The following is a 14616-nucleotide window of genomic DNA, read 5'->3' on the forward strand; positions in this document are numbered from 1 at the left end:
AGAAGGACTCTCAGGTAGTGAGTGTGGAAGTAGAATACATCAAGAGGACCACAGACAGGAAAGATAGAGTGCATCATTCAAACCTTAGGCTGAAAGTCTAAAGATCTCTATTCAACAATGGGCAGAGCACTCATCATAAATTCTTCTGATGAAAACCATTCAGAAGTCACCCGTGAAATACTCATGTTTAGGGTTCCCTCAAATCTTAGTATTCTTTATCTGAATATCTGCAGTTACAAGGTTTTGAAGAAAGGCAAGTTTCATAGTATGAGAAGATACACTAATAAGACATCATTTAAAAATTAGCTCCCACTCAGATATCTCTCCTAATTTATCATCAGTCTAACCCTACCCATAAGTCAACGTCCAGTCTCGTAAACATCCAGGTTATATATAAGGTAAGTGTAGGTATTTTTTTGTTAACAAAATTTAAGCAATTAGAGCTCAGAAACTGAAGAGATAAACATAAATTACAAAAAAAAAAAAAAAAAAAAATCCCCGCTATCCAAACTCTTAATACTTTCCATTCAAAACATGAGACCCAACAGTTCAGACCACATCACATTACTCACTATCCAAACCTTTGCTATCCAAACTCAGGAACCATATAGATTTAGAGGGCAAAAAATACTCGCACGCTGCAATCTCAGGAAAAAAACTGCAAGATTTCATTGTAAATTAGAGTGATGTTGGAGAACTGCTTGAATTATAAAAGCAAATCAAAGTCAGGCAAATGACACAGTTGTGAAAAATCAATGATTTGATAGACATCAAAGAGGATGATTTTATTATCAAAGGATCAAAAAAGGCCTTAGCAAACAATGAAGTCCTTGGCTATTTTGCAAAATAATCTCTAAAATTGTGCTATACCAGTCTATTAGTAGAGGATACTAAAGAAAGTCATTATCAAGTTATGACAAAACTTACTAAAAAATACTATGTTAAAACGATAACACATGAAATATTCATTATTCACCCTAAGAATTTGCAAATAGAAAAAATTACAGACTAAATTATATTAAATAGACAAAAAATGTACATAATTTGTTTCTTTTATCAAGATATAGTCTCAATCAATCCTCCCCCAACACAATTTTAGTACAATATGCCACCATTACCTATAAACTTCAAAGACATAAAAACATGGTAAGTGAATAAACAGGATAGTATTCATTTTAAAACCTGTAGATTAAAAGTTGATGATAACTGGAATTTAGTATTCTAAAAACCCAGTGCTTCTTGGCAGACCAACTCTTTCATAGAACTAGTTAAACTGAAATTACCATCGTTAATGTGTTCAGAGAAAATAAATACCTTTAGAGGTTTAGCCTACCATGAAAGTTTCATAAGATGTTTCAGCATGTTCTGAGAGTTGCCTATCACGTTTCATATGAGAGCTAATGTTACTTGTTCTTCATTTCTATTATAGTGACGGCTTCAGAACTACCATAACACACAGATAGAGGTAAAGATAATTTTTTAGCCATTACTGACAAGAAAGGAGTTTGTTTTTATTATTTTAGCTGTTTATAAAGCCTTATATTGAATCTGCAACCAAAAACAGTCCTTCCATGTAATATATTCATATGTATACTTCATAAAGATTTAAAATACAATACAGTATTAATATAGTTTAGACCTAGTCTTTTAGGAATATTCGTTCTACTAGCAGAACAATGTTACTACTAAGGGTTAATATTTTGATCTCAAAGTAAAAGCTCTAGCTTGGCACAGAAGATGGAGAGAGGCAATTTAATTTAATCTAAATATCTGACTACATGTCCGAATATTCTTCTTAGCTTTTCTACAATATGACTCCCTCAATTAGAAATATAAATTTTTAAAAAATATTTTCCTCAATATAGTCTGGTCATGGCCAGTGATAATCCAAGAATAACTCAATAACTCATCAGCTTTTCCTTGTATTGTGTAACTACAATCGGGTTACCATACAAGCAGAAATCTCCATTGTGCTTTCATGCAGTCCCTGCTCCTTCTTTATCGTCCCCCCAGGTCCATTCTACACATGGGTGCATACATTCATTCTCCCGTGCATTCATTCTCCCCTCCCTCCCACTCCCTCCCTTTTCCTCTTCCTTTCTCTCTCTCTCCCTCTCTCTCCCTCTCTCTCTTTCACTCTTTCACTTACTCACTCTTCTCACCTGATTAGAATGAGTAACAATCAGAGTCCTCTGCTCTGGAAAATTGTGGTAGATATTGGATATGATCTGAACCGCCACATCTGTTTTTCCTGTACCTGGTGGGCCTACAACCTGAAAAGGGGATGAGCACATAGGAAACTACTAAGTTAGCATGTTATTAGAAAATGGAAATTAGAAAACTGAAAGATAAAATAAATTTAAAAATCTGCTGGATGAGTTCAATAGCATAATGAACAGGATGGTGTCAACGAACTTTAAGACACATTAATAGAAATCACCCAACCTAAACAACAAGCAGGAAAAAGAAGATTAAAACAAGTAAGACACAGAGCCTCATGAATCTATAGGCAATACTAAAAGGTCTAACATTCATATCACTGAAGTCTTAGAAAGAGAGGAAAAATGTACAATATAGAAAAAGTCTTTGAAAAAATAATGGATGAAAACTTCCCCAATTTGGCACATCATAAATCAACAGATTCAAGTTCAGCGAACTTTGAACAGAATCCCAAAGAAATCTAAGCCTAGATACATCATAATTAACTTGCTGAAAACTAAAGACAAAGAAAAAATATTAATAGCAACCAGAGAAAAATGATATATTATATAGCAAAAAGATGTTTCAAATGATTGTGGATTTCTCATCAGAAACCATGAAAGTCAGAAGGAAGTGGAATAATATTTTTAAAGTGCTGAAAGAACTGTCAATGTAGAATTATATGTCCAGTGAAAATATCTTTAAAGAATTAACATGAATTAGAGATACATTACATAACGATAAAAGCATCAATTCACCAAGAAGACATTAACAACTCTGAGTATGTATGTACACATTCACGAAGCTTTAAAATATGTAAAGCAAAAATTGACAGAACTGAAAGGAGAAAAAGACAAATAATTATAGTTGGAGACTTCAATACTCTTCTCTCAGTAATCAACCAAATAGTAGGTGGAATTTCAGCAAGGACGGAAAAGCACAGAATACCATCAGCCAAATAAAACTGACATAACAGGACACTCCTCCACGCCCAAAACAACAGAATATACATTCTTTTCAAGTACAAATGGAATATTCACCAAGAGAAATCATATCCTGGGCCATAAAACAAACCTCAACCAATTTTTTAAAAAACTGAAATCATATAAACGATGTTGTTCTCTGACCATAATGAACTTACACCAGAAATCAGTAACTGGAAGATGACAGAAAGATCTCCAAAACCTTGGAAATTAAACACACTTCTAAATCAGTTGTCAGCACTTTCTGTAAAGGGCCAGCAAGTAAGCATTGAGGCTTTGTGGCCCATACAATCTCTGCTGTGAGTATTTAAATTCTGCTGATGTAGCACAAAAGCAGGCACACATAAATACATTAACAAATGGGCACAGCTATGGTCTAATAAAACTTTATTTACGAATACTGAAATGAGTATCAAGATCTCCATATCCATACAAAAATCTGATGCTTATAGTCTAAATCCATATGAGAACGTGTATAACAATAATTCTCTTACCATAGTCAGCCCAGGCTGCATTCCAGCTCGGATGGCCTCTATTTGTGTATGAGTGAACTGGATTGTATTACTGCAAATAATAATAATAAAAAAAGTTGGTTGATAATACAGATGAATGACATTTAGTAAAAATTTAGACAACTAAACATCTGTTCTGCATTTGTCCCTATTCTCCCAATTTCTTCTCTACTCCATCACCACACGTGTGTGTGTGTGGTAAAAAACACACATGAAATCTGCTCTCTTAACAAAATTTAAATGTACAGCACTGTACTGTTGTATTGTTAACTGTTGAGTACAATGCTGTACAGAAACTCTGTAGAACTTTTATATCTTATATGACTGAACCAATCTCTTCTGAGTGACTCTTTACCCCCACGCTTCCACAGACCAATTAAAACTGAATCTTGTGAAAAGACTACAGTTATTTTTTTAACACACTGAGCCCATCCCAGACCTCATTTTGGAGTGTCAAAGTTCTAGTTCCCAATCTAATACCAGACATAATGCCACTTTATTAGTTATGCAACACATGCACAAGGGTAGCTGCTGTATGTGACATATGGCCATGAAGTAAGAACGCTGTGTTCAAATTAAGGTAGCCCTCTAATATTTCTTATAGTACCTGAAAATGTTTCTTTTTGAAATATGACTACGGAATGTCCAAAAAAGTCTGAGCTATTCGGCCAGCTGATAGAAGGAAAGTAGGTATAGTGATTTTTTAAAAAAAAAATCAAAAAATTATTATTCATCATTACGATTAGCATAGACAGTAAAATTACCGTTTGGGTTGGTTGTAGGGATAAGGACCCCTATTAGGAATAACATGAGGTTCAACAATTAAGGTCTTTGCCTCTTCAGTGTCTTCATCTTCCCCATCTGCATCTTTCCTTTTCTTCCCTTTTCCACTTCTTACTGGAAAAGTTATCCTACGAGACCAAAATCTTTGTTAATTTTTACAAAGTACTTATCTTGTGCATGACATTGTATAGAAGATAATCAGATCAGTAAAAAACATTTATGGCCTAAAGGAACTCACTATCTGTACATAAATTTTGAAAAAAGATTTAAAAGCTGTAAAGGCTGTTCATACTAGAAACAGTCATTTGATTAGGTGAGCATGAAAGAAAAAACATTTTATCCTTATGTCACAGGTACTGTAAAGTGTTCTACACATACATTGTCCTTCATTTAATCAGAAAAGGCGTCATGGGACAGGTGGCATCTAAGACACGTTTCAAAGAATTTAGACAGACAAACATAGGATGGAAGATATTCCAAGAAGAAAGAAAACGGCAGAGGTTCAAGTACAACAAGCAGCCAGTTTTGCCGGAGAGTAAGATACAATAAGAAAAAATAGGCTGGAGAAAAAAGCTGGCTCCTTGTTATGACACCTTTGGAATATCAAGCTTTTAAAGCAGAAGTTCTTAGCCTGCGGTCAGGGATTCCTCAAGAGACAACTCCCCATAGGTACCTGGGGAAATCAATGACTACTCTAAAATTAAACTAAACAAGTTAATTCTGTGTGTGTACTTTTTCCAGTCTTTCTTCCCATTCTGAAAGGACAGATAATATATTCCCCACCCCGATCCACTACAAATGCTAAGAACCAAAGAGGCTAAGAGGTCGTTATTTTGATAAGCGACAGGAAAAATCAGGTTTTTAGTTAGGGAGTTGAATGGACTCTACCAGTAAATCATATAATGAGTTCAAGGGAGGAAACAAGTAGGGAAGGCACTGCCATGTACATACAGACTGAAGGTGTTGAGGGCCTAGAAAGGTAGCAGTCAGGAATGACATATAAAAAAAAGTACGCTTAAGGCAGAATCTATAAAACATAGCAAGAGTTATAGCAGTAAAAATGATTAAAAAATAATGCTGAGATTTTAAGATGGGGTGACTAGAAGAATGATTTTGCCATTAATAGGAGGAAGACGAGGTATGGGTGTTAAAAGGATACATGTTTTTAATATGTTAAATTATTATATTTATATTCAGTAGTCAATTAAAAGCTGTATGTTCTTATTTCCAAACAAGAAAGTAAACACTTTGCTACCAGCCATTGGTGTATTGAGTGCATTACTACTAATCCTTATATGGAAATCAGGAAATACCAATCAGTGCTTCAGATACTTTGTTCTACTTCTACTCAAATTTAATACTAAAGCTCCTTTAACGTCAAATACAATTATTGTAAGTATTTAAAATTTGTGAAAGCAAGCAAAGTTAAAAGAAAAGTATTTTCCTGAAAACAGATGTTCAAAATTACATGGCTAAGTATATTAATTAGGAAATATAGCATATGACCATTTCTTCAGTAAATGCTATAAATATATTTATATAGTACTTTTCAGACAACAAGCATTTTCTGATGAAGCTACTTTTATTGTAGTCTTAAAATAGCTATTACACAAAGAAGGAAAAATAGAGTCAAATAAAATAATTTTACCCCAGTGATTATATGGTGAAAATAAAGACTGCCCAAACAAAATCCAGATATGCTACTCAAAGCTTACTTTAGCTACAGCCCTGATTGGCCTCAGACTGTCTACAGAAAGCCTGACTTTACCTGAAAGGGGGTATCTGTAGAGCTGGGTCATCCACAGTTACTTTAACATTATGACCAGGAAAGCTGGTTTTCAAATGCTCAATGGAGAGAAATGTATCATTGAAATCAAGGGTGGCAATCTGATTGGGCATTTTTGAATAATGTGCACTACTTGGATCCCCGTAACCTAAAATGATATCATGCAGCCAGTCAGGTACCACACAGTCAGTATTCATCAGGTTCCGAATAGTCTCCAGCACAGCCTGTCAGTAAAAGGACAGAAAAAGATTGTGTCAAGAAGACATCTCAAACATTTGCACTTCAATGGAATGCAGAGCTGGCCACACTAATCCAGAATTCCCATGTGTTTCAGGGTAAGAAGCTATTTTCTGCTGACAGGTGTTTGGCCAGACTGAATCAACAGCTATATTTTCAGCTGATCCCATACACTGAGTTAAACAAAAGACCAAACTTAGCAAGAACAGTTTATCCGTTAGGAGTTCATTTACACAGAATGTCATAAATGAGTTTACCACTTGACTTCTGTTGGGTAGGATGAAAATCCAACCAGGTCCACACAATAGCAAGAAACATAGAACAAACCCTTAAAGAAAATGCTTCCTTAGGAACGACCAGAGTTTTCTCCCCCTTATATTCCACAGTTCCTCAATGCTAAGAACACACACAACCAGAAGCACATTAATGTGTGCCTCGACTGTGAAACACATCACGATTTAGAAATATTAAAACTGGCATTGTCGGAAATAAAAAATTTAAAAAATGTGAACATGATATAAATGAAATGTCAAATAAAATTTCAGGATGAAAGAATCAGGACTACAATAAAAGGTCATTACAGTAGTTAATATCTACATAGTCAAAAGTAATTATTAAAAGCCAAGGCAAATTCTTATACTTTCCAACAATTCTTTCAACAAAATGATCTATTTCACATACGGAAATCAGAAGGCTAGGCTATTCAAAGGATAAAATAACCAAACGAGCCACTTTTATATCACAAATGCTATACAATCCAATAGGATAACAAAAATAACAGGATAGTTTTGTTAACCACACTCTTACCACATTGCCTTGTTTTGTTTTTTTGCACTTATCACTACTTGCAATTCTTATTCATGTACTTGGTTACTTGTTTATCACTTGTCTAATCCCCACTAGCAGGGATCTAGGACAGTTTAAATATGGGATGAGTAAATGGACAGATAAATAATTATGATTCTAGTAGAGAGATAACAATGATACAAAGGAGCAGAATGTGGCAAATAGAAAAGAATATTACAAAATACAACAGGAACACAGTTCGAGGTAGGTGAGAGATGGATGTAGGAAACACTTTTGATATTAGGAAAGGTTCATGGAGGAAAGCGGCATTTTAGTTTAACTCAAGTAAAGAATTTGTGAAAAACCTTTGATTTATATCATCATTAATGTAACATCACGGAAATGTTTTGAGAAGCAGAGTGAAATGTCAGTGGAAGAGTATGAAAAACAGGTGAATGGTGACTATGAGGAGAATAGGGGTAGAGACAGAGGAGGCTATTTGGGGCAACTATTCAGGCAAGAAGTAAAGATCAGGACAGGCTGTACAAACAGGAAGAGAGAGAGGAGATAAATGAGGGCTGCTGCCCAGGTATATAATGAAATACCAAATTTATCAAAAGAGCATTCTTCCTTTCCCAAACACGGCCAAGTTAATCATTCCTTCTTTTTCTTGGATCAGAACCTGAATGCTTCTTTTGAACTTCCATGACACTTTTATCTCCATCTTTCTTATGGTTTTGGCACCTTCTGAGCTTTCATGGTAGTTATTTGTCTATATTTCTAACTTCTCTTATTAGTGCTCTATGGACCCTAAAGGTATAAGCTGTCTCTTACTCATCTTTATTAGCTCCATATTACTTAGTACAATATCAGACACACAATAGGAATTAAATATAATGGTCAAAAGAATAAATATAAGAAAGAAACATTTCATTTTTGTAAACTGACTCATTCTGAGAAACAAAACAGAAACAGACAGAACAAAGCGTAATCATAAAAGTTTATTTTTACATTGCATTCTAATGTCAGAGAAATAATGAATATATAATCATTAGGTGTCATAAAGGGAAAATAAAGATAAATGGATAAAGAATGATGAGAAAGAAAGCTGTTACTTTAGATAAGGTTGCCAGAGAGAACTTCTCTTAGGAGGTAGCATTTTTTTTTTAATTAATTATTTTTTTTTAATGGTGACATTGGTTAATGAAATCCAGTAAGTTTCAGTTGTACATTTTAACAGTAAGGTGTATATATATTTACACTGTGAGGAAGTAAGATTTAAACAGTTGTTGCCCATGTAAAGTGAGGGAACAAACCAGGTTAACACCTGGGAGAAGACTGCCTAGGTGGACGCAACCATATGTGCAAAGGCTTAGATTATTAAAGAACAGCAAAAAGGTCAGTGTGACCGGTATGGTGTGAATGAGGGAAAAGTATTAGAAAATGATGTTGGAGAGGTAGCCAGAAGACAGATGATGAACAGGCCACCTGGATTACGGTAACAACTTTCTACTGTGATGGGAAACCATTATGGTGATGAACAGGGTACCCCAAGGTATAATTGACATTCAGTTGCTATGTGGGGAAGCAGTCAAAAATGGAAGTAGGGATGAAGGTGTCTTGGACATGGCACCAGTGGAGGTGGTGAGCTAATCAGATTGACTGATGAATTAGATGTGGAGCAGGAGACAAAAGAAATCGAGAATATTTCCACCGTTTTGTCAACAGGCTGAGATGTGGAATCAATTTCTTTGTATATGAAGTTTTCTTTTCTTAATCACAACAATGGGTAAAAAAAAAGGTAATAAAATAATAATGTTTAAGAAGCATCATGTTTGGGAGACAGAGAAAGGCCCTTGTGCAAAAGCTACTGTTATTAAATACAAGAAATGCTCAATGTTTAACTTTGATAATATAGTTTCAAATAATAATTTTAAGAGTAAAACCCTTGACTAAAACTACTTCCTCCACAAAGTTATTATAAAAGTAAAACTCTCTAGCCCCCAAACCTCCCTTTTCTCACTAATGAGTGAAGTATAAATACATTATATCATAGAGTAGTTCAGAGCTCCAAGTATCCACAGCAGTATTCTTAAAGTGATATGGAAGTACACCTACTTTTGATTTTAAAAAGAATTCCTAGTAAACAAATAAACAAAATGTTTTCTTCACCTCGTACAGGGGCATAAACTGAGTATCTAATATACAAAAAGCAAGGAAGGAGGCTAACCTTTAAAGTAACACCTGGATTTATATTTTAAGTTTCTAAATTCATCAAAAGACAAAATATATTTAAGTAAATAAATTTCCTTGTTTTTATATTTAATCTATATGTTAAGAATTTAAGAGAAATGTTTAGAATCAAAAGCAGTAATCATTATTTTCTTAACAAATCATTTTTAAACCTAGTATTTAAGTATTTACATCTTAACAGTTATTCAAATTATGACATAGTACTTTTAGTTATATAGCCCTCAAATTACCTTAAAGTTATTTTCCTTTGGTTTTCTCCTCATTATTATATTGAAGGTTTCATATACATCTTCTGCTCCATTTTGTATAGTATTAGTCATATCCTGTTGATACTGGTTTGGATCCAAAAATACTCTAAATGTTCTTGACTCTCCTCTAAGATTGGGTCTGGGTTCAGGTCCTAAACATTTTTTAAAAGTTTGTTAAATGAAATGTATACTTTTCAAATATCAATGTCAGTTAGCAGTATTCCTTTTCTAGAAATGATGAGTCAACAGTCCAGACTTGACTCCAGCCATTCCTTTGACTAAAATGCTTTCCACTTACCAATTTCAAATTCTAAGAAGCCAGAAATATTTTCTCCTTTCTCTAATTCTTATTATTTCTTCCAAGAACAGTTATGTAATGTTTATGATGCAATGCCATGCATTGCAATTACTTGTATATGTCCTCAAATAAAATGAGAGCCATAGAAGTCAAAAAACTTTACTTCTGTGAGTCACTCATAGTGCCTCTTACTTATTGCCTTACATATAGTAATTATCTGGCTCATCATTCTTTTTGTTCTTCCATATTCTATATCTAATATCACTGTTATGAAAGGAAATTTTATATACTAATGGCTGAAAACTCAGAGGCCCTTTGCCCACTCTTTTTTGTCGTAGATCTCCAACTCTGGTCACATTATGTGGTCTTATGTTTATTCCAACTATTTTTCATTCCCTCCTATTTTTCATTTTTTTAGTGGTGAGTGGCCTAATTATCAGTACTTTAGTAATGGTATGATGTTGAAATCACAGATGATAAAAGCTAACTTAAGTTCTGAGAGAAGTTTAATAAATAGATTGTAAAATAAGCACTGGACATGGACGCGGTTATGATTTAATAGGAAATATTACCAAAAAAGTCAGGATAACATAAGAATTTCATAGAGCAATTAGTGATAAGCCTAAGAACTTAAAGAGCTGATGAACCTTATAAGGTAATGTTTCTAAAGGGGGTAATTCTGGCATCCCAGGCAGAATACTTCCTTCTACAAGGCAATTGTTTACACGCTTGGCATCCTTGTTCCCCACCCATCAAATTGCCATAGCTCATCACCTCCGACCCCTGCCCCTACCCCAGGCATCTGGCAATGTAAATACCACTACACACTTCAAAGGGCAGGGTAGTGCTGTTCCCAATTGAGAACCACTGCTATAATAAATCAAATCCAGTAAAACTTAAGATGGAAAATTTAGGCAAATATATCAATGACCTATAAAAGGTGTTCTGAGGTTTTTCAAAAGCAATATTATAAAGTATTAAAAAAGGAAAAGTTTTAAACACGGTGATTTCAAAATATCTTGTCCTTTCCACTTCTAAGACAGAAGTTTAGAAACCATATTATTTATTTCTAAAACTGGGTGGTCAGTACTCTACATATTTTATATAATATTCTTTGTGTCGATTTAGTATATAAAACTAAAAATATTACCTAAGGTGTAAAAAGAAAAAAGGAAAAAGAATTTATCATGTACATATACTCTTTGAAAAATATAGATCATCATACCATCTTCAATGACACGTCCTTTATCATCCAGCATGCCCTGGATTTCACAGCCTCTGACATAAACCAGTCCGACCTGCTCAATAAAAGGTCTCCTACGGTCAAACTTGGTACCATAAGGTTTTGTGGGACGCACAGTAATTAAAAAGCACACATCGTGCTTACGAAGGCCTGGTAAAACATAAAGACATTTTCACTTATTAGAAAATCCTTATTGTCAGTCTTTTGTTGGCAAATTCGGTTCCTTTTATCTTTGGAATAGAGATACAAACATTTAAAATATCAGAGGTGATCAATGATTATATTTGCATTGTAATACAATTATGAGTTTTTCTATAATCTCTAATACTCACTGTTTGATAGCAACAATTAGAATGAAAGTTTCTCTTTATATTTTAAAATTGGAAACTTCTATGCCATGAATACATTACTGAATAAGTCCTCCAAGTCAGGCTATAGCTCCAAAATTGGATGCTCGTCATCATTCTTATTTTTAACATTCTTAATAAGTAACCAAAAATATGGTTGGCATATAATACATCTACATCATATTTAGCAGGTTTCTAACATCAGTTTAAACTATCCATCAGTCATTCCAACAACAGTCTAACAGTATTTTACCAAAAAAAGGTCAACTCAAGAAAAATTCATCAAGGCACAAAAGCACTGTTTACAGATATCTTCTTAAGAAGAATAATTATATGTAGTTTCAGTTGGCAAATACTGAAAATTTTTATAAGTGACTGTCAAGCAATAGACTTGTGCCAAAGTTCATGGCTTCTCAGTTATTTGACTAAAAATTGGATTCAACTTCATTCCTCAGCTATATTAAAAGTAGACACTGGAAGATAAAGGACATAAAATTACATCACACAGCATATAATGTTATATCACTTTTTTTTTTCTGATTCAATTTTGTTAGTCAGTGTATGACATAAATGCAAATTTAAATAGTCTGCTTGCTAATAACCTTGGTAGCAAGATATACAACTAAATCAAATCAACAATGTGAGTGTGCAGCTAATAATATTGGGATCATTCTGATTTCTTTCAATGTGGAGTGGGTTTTGAGTGTGGCTAGAAATAATAACTCTGATTCATAATAATAATGTTTAATTCTCAAATTCTATGCAAAGAGGCAAGAGAAGCAATGAGAATTAAGGGGAACTGTTCACTATGTGAGTTGTACTGCCTGTATGACTTCTGATCTCCACAACTCATTAAAACTTCTAAGTGTTAGAGCCAAAAAAGTGGCACTGAGAAGTAATTTAGTCCCTACCAATGTCACTTTTTGGCATCACTGAGGGATGACTGCCTGTTCCCTCCTAAAGCAGATCATTTTACTATGGACGTCTTAGATTCAAATTAAAAATACCTATGTTACAATGAGCTTAACTACCTCTTTCCTTTCAATCATTTGCATTTACTCCATCTGTCAATGTGCCTTCTGGAGCAGAAACCAGCATTTCAATTTCCTTAACCCATTTCTCATTTAGAAAAAAAAAGTGCAGCTCACTGCCAGTGTTAATTTAATTTTACATAAACATGCTCTTTGATACTGAAGCAAATCTGACTGGTTTTCAATGTGAAAATAAAATATAAAAACTGTTCTTGAAGTTATTTCTAAACAGAACTTGTCTCTAATCCTAATGTAACAGAAATGTATACATAAATTGGATTCATCAAATGAATCTTCAGCTAACAACTGTTCGAGAACGTTAACATCACGTGTAGGAATGCTATGTTTTCTAGGATTTGACATTTTCAGTGATCGAGAATTACTATATTTTGTAAATGAAAATACCACCACTAAAAACAGAATGCTTTAAATAGAATAATGTCATTTGTTTCCAAAGACTATCGATATGCCAGAGCAATGAGAAAATAATAAAAAAGCAAGATATTTCATGGCAAATGAAATATGGGGGTACGGTTACGACTGTAATCCTTGAGTTATCTCAGGGTAAACAGTGCAGCCGCAAGAGCTGCTGGCAAGTATTCTCAAGGCAAATAGGAAAAGGGTTCTTTCTTTTTTTAGAGAAGATGAGAGCTTGAGCTTCATATCTTCTTGAAAGGACAAGAAGGACGTTTTATAGTATTTCGCTTAAACTCTTCAAAGCTATTCTGTTTTTACAGGCCAGCATTCACTACTGTTTACAGAATCTCCCTCTCAATTTTTGCCTCCATTTTCTATTTGGTTACTCTATTTGTGATCAATACTAGCCCTGAATTTTGGCTCTGACCTCCCAGAAAACACTTTCTCCTCATCATGCCCCCAAATAGAAATCACTTGTTCCACAATACTCTAATATTCTCTATCTTGCCCATCAAAATTCACTCATTCTATTTCTCATTCTACCAGAGGCTTATGAAAAAAAAAAAAAAAGAAAAGAAAAAGAAAAAAGAAAAAGACTAATGTCCTTCTTTATAGCAGTCTCAGATAAAACATCCTTTTTTTTTCCTTAACACCATAACACAGACTTGTCATTTGTCATCTATAAATTTCTGTAAGGGGTTATTTTTTGTTGTTAAGTTTTTTTTTTCAATACTACTTCTAGGGGTAGCCAATAAGATTTCAGTTTATTATCACCATGTAGAAGTGTTTAATATCTCCTTAAGCTCCAAGGAGTAATAAATATAAGACCTTCTCCAGCAACTTAACACCTTTCTCAAGATTCAGAAATAATAAAGATATACATTAATCTAGATTTATAATGTGCCAGACTGGAACCCTTCTGAAGGATAGAGGAGTCACAGAAACAATCTTGTCACAAACTATACCCACTATAGTGACCATTTGTTAAACATTTCACCAGCTTCACTGCTGGATTCCTTTAGATTTATGTGATAAATATATCATATAGTCCCTCTGGTTTTAAACAGCTATATCAGGAGCAGTAATTTCTGAAAACTGAACCATTAAGGGACTATCCCATTCCTTCTGGCATGCCAAGAAGGTGGAAGGAGATAAAATCCACCAGCTACCATTCCTCAACAAGGCAGCAAGAGCTCTCACAGACAGCTGGGAGAAAAATATAAAAGTGCTAATTAAAAATCAGTTCATGTGCCATTTCTGACGTAGGTGCTATTGATGTTTTAACTGTATTTGACTTAGTACTTTTGAACATATTTGCCCCTAAATAAAATTAATTATGGAGCTCTTATCCCTAAAATCTTGCCTAGCAAAAAATAGAAAAAATAACTCCATTTCTCTGCAATTATTACTTACCTTTGAGTACATCTGATTTTACTGAGTCTTATTTGACTTCCTCCCTTTGGTACAAGTAAACTATTATTATTTCTTTGAGT

The 14616-nt window shown here is 33.9% G+C and overlaps 1 protein-coding gene across 2 annotated transcripts in view; it reads right to left on the reverse strand.

Annotated features, from left to right (window-relative positions):
• The window catches only part of AQR (aquarius intron-binding spliceosomal factor), a 92179-nt gene that overhangs the window by 30467 nt on the left and 47096 nt on the right, over nucleotides 1-14616 (reverse strand). For both annotated transcript variants that reach the window (XM_011354871.2, XM_011354870.2), the window contains 6 exons: nucleotides 11311-11478; nucleotides 9770-9939; nucleotides 6246-6487; nucleotides 4459-4605; nucleotides 3677-3746; nucleotides 2163-2273 (listed from right to left, as the gene is read on the reverse strand). In XM_011354871.2, the coding sequence (XP_011353173.1) occupies nucleotides 2163-2273; nucleotides 3677-3746; nucleotides 4459-4605; nucleotides 6246-6487; nucleotides 9770-9939; nucleotides 11311-11478 (908 nt within the window). The remainder of the gene's footprint in view (nucleotides 1-2162; nucleotides 2274-3676; nucleotides 3747-4458; nucleotides 4606-6245; nucleotides 6488-9769; nucleotides 9940-11310; nucleotides 11479-14616) is intronic.

This window comes from Pteropus vampyrus, unplaced genomic scaffold, assembly GCF_000151845.1.
Source record: "Pteropus vampyrus isolate Shadow unplaced genomic scaffold, Pvam_2.0 Scaffold19, whole genome shotgun sequence".
Taxonomy (NCBI): Eukaryota; Metazoa; Chordata; class Mammalia; order Chiroptera; family Pteropodidae; genus Pteropus; species Pteropus vampyrus.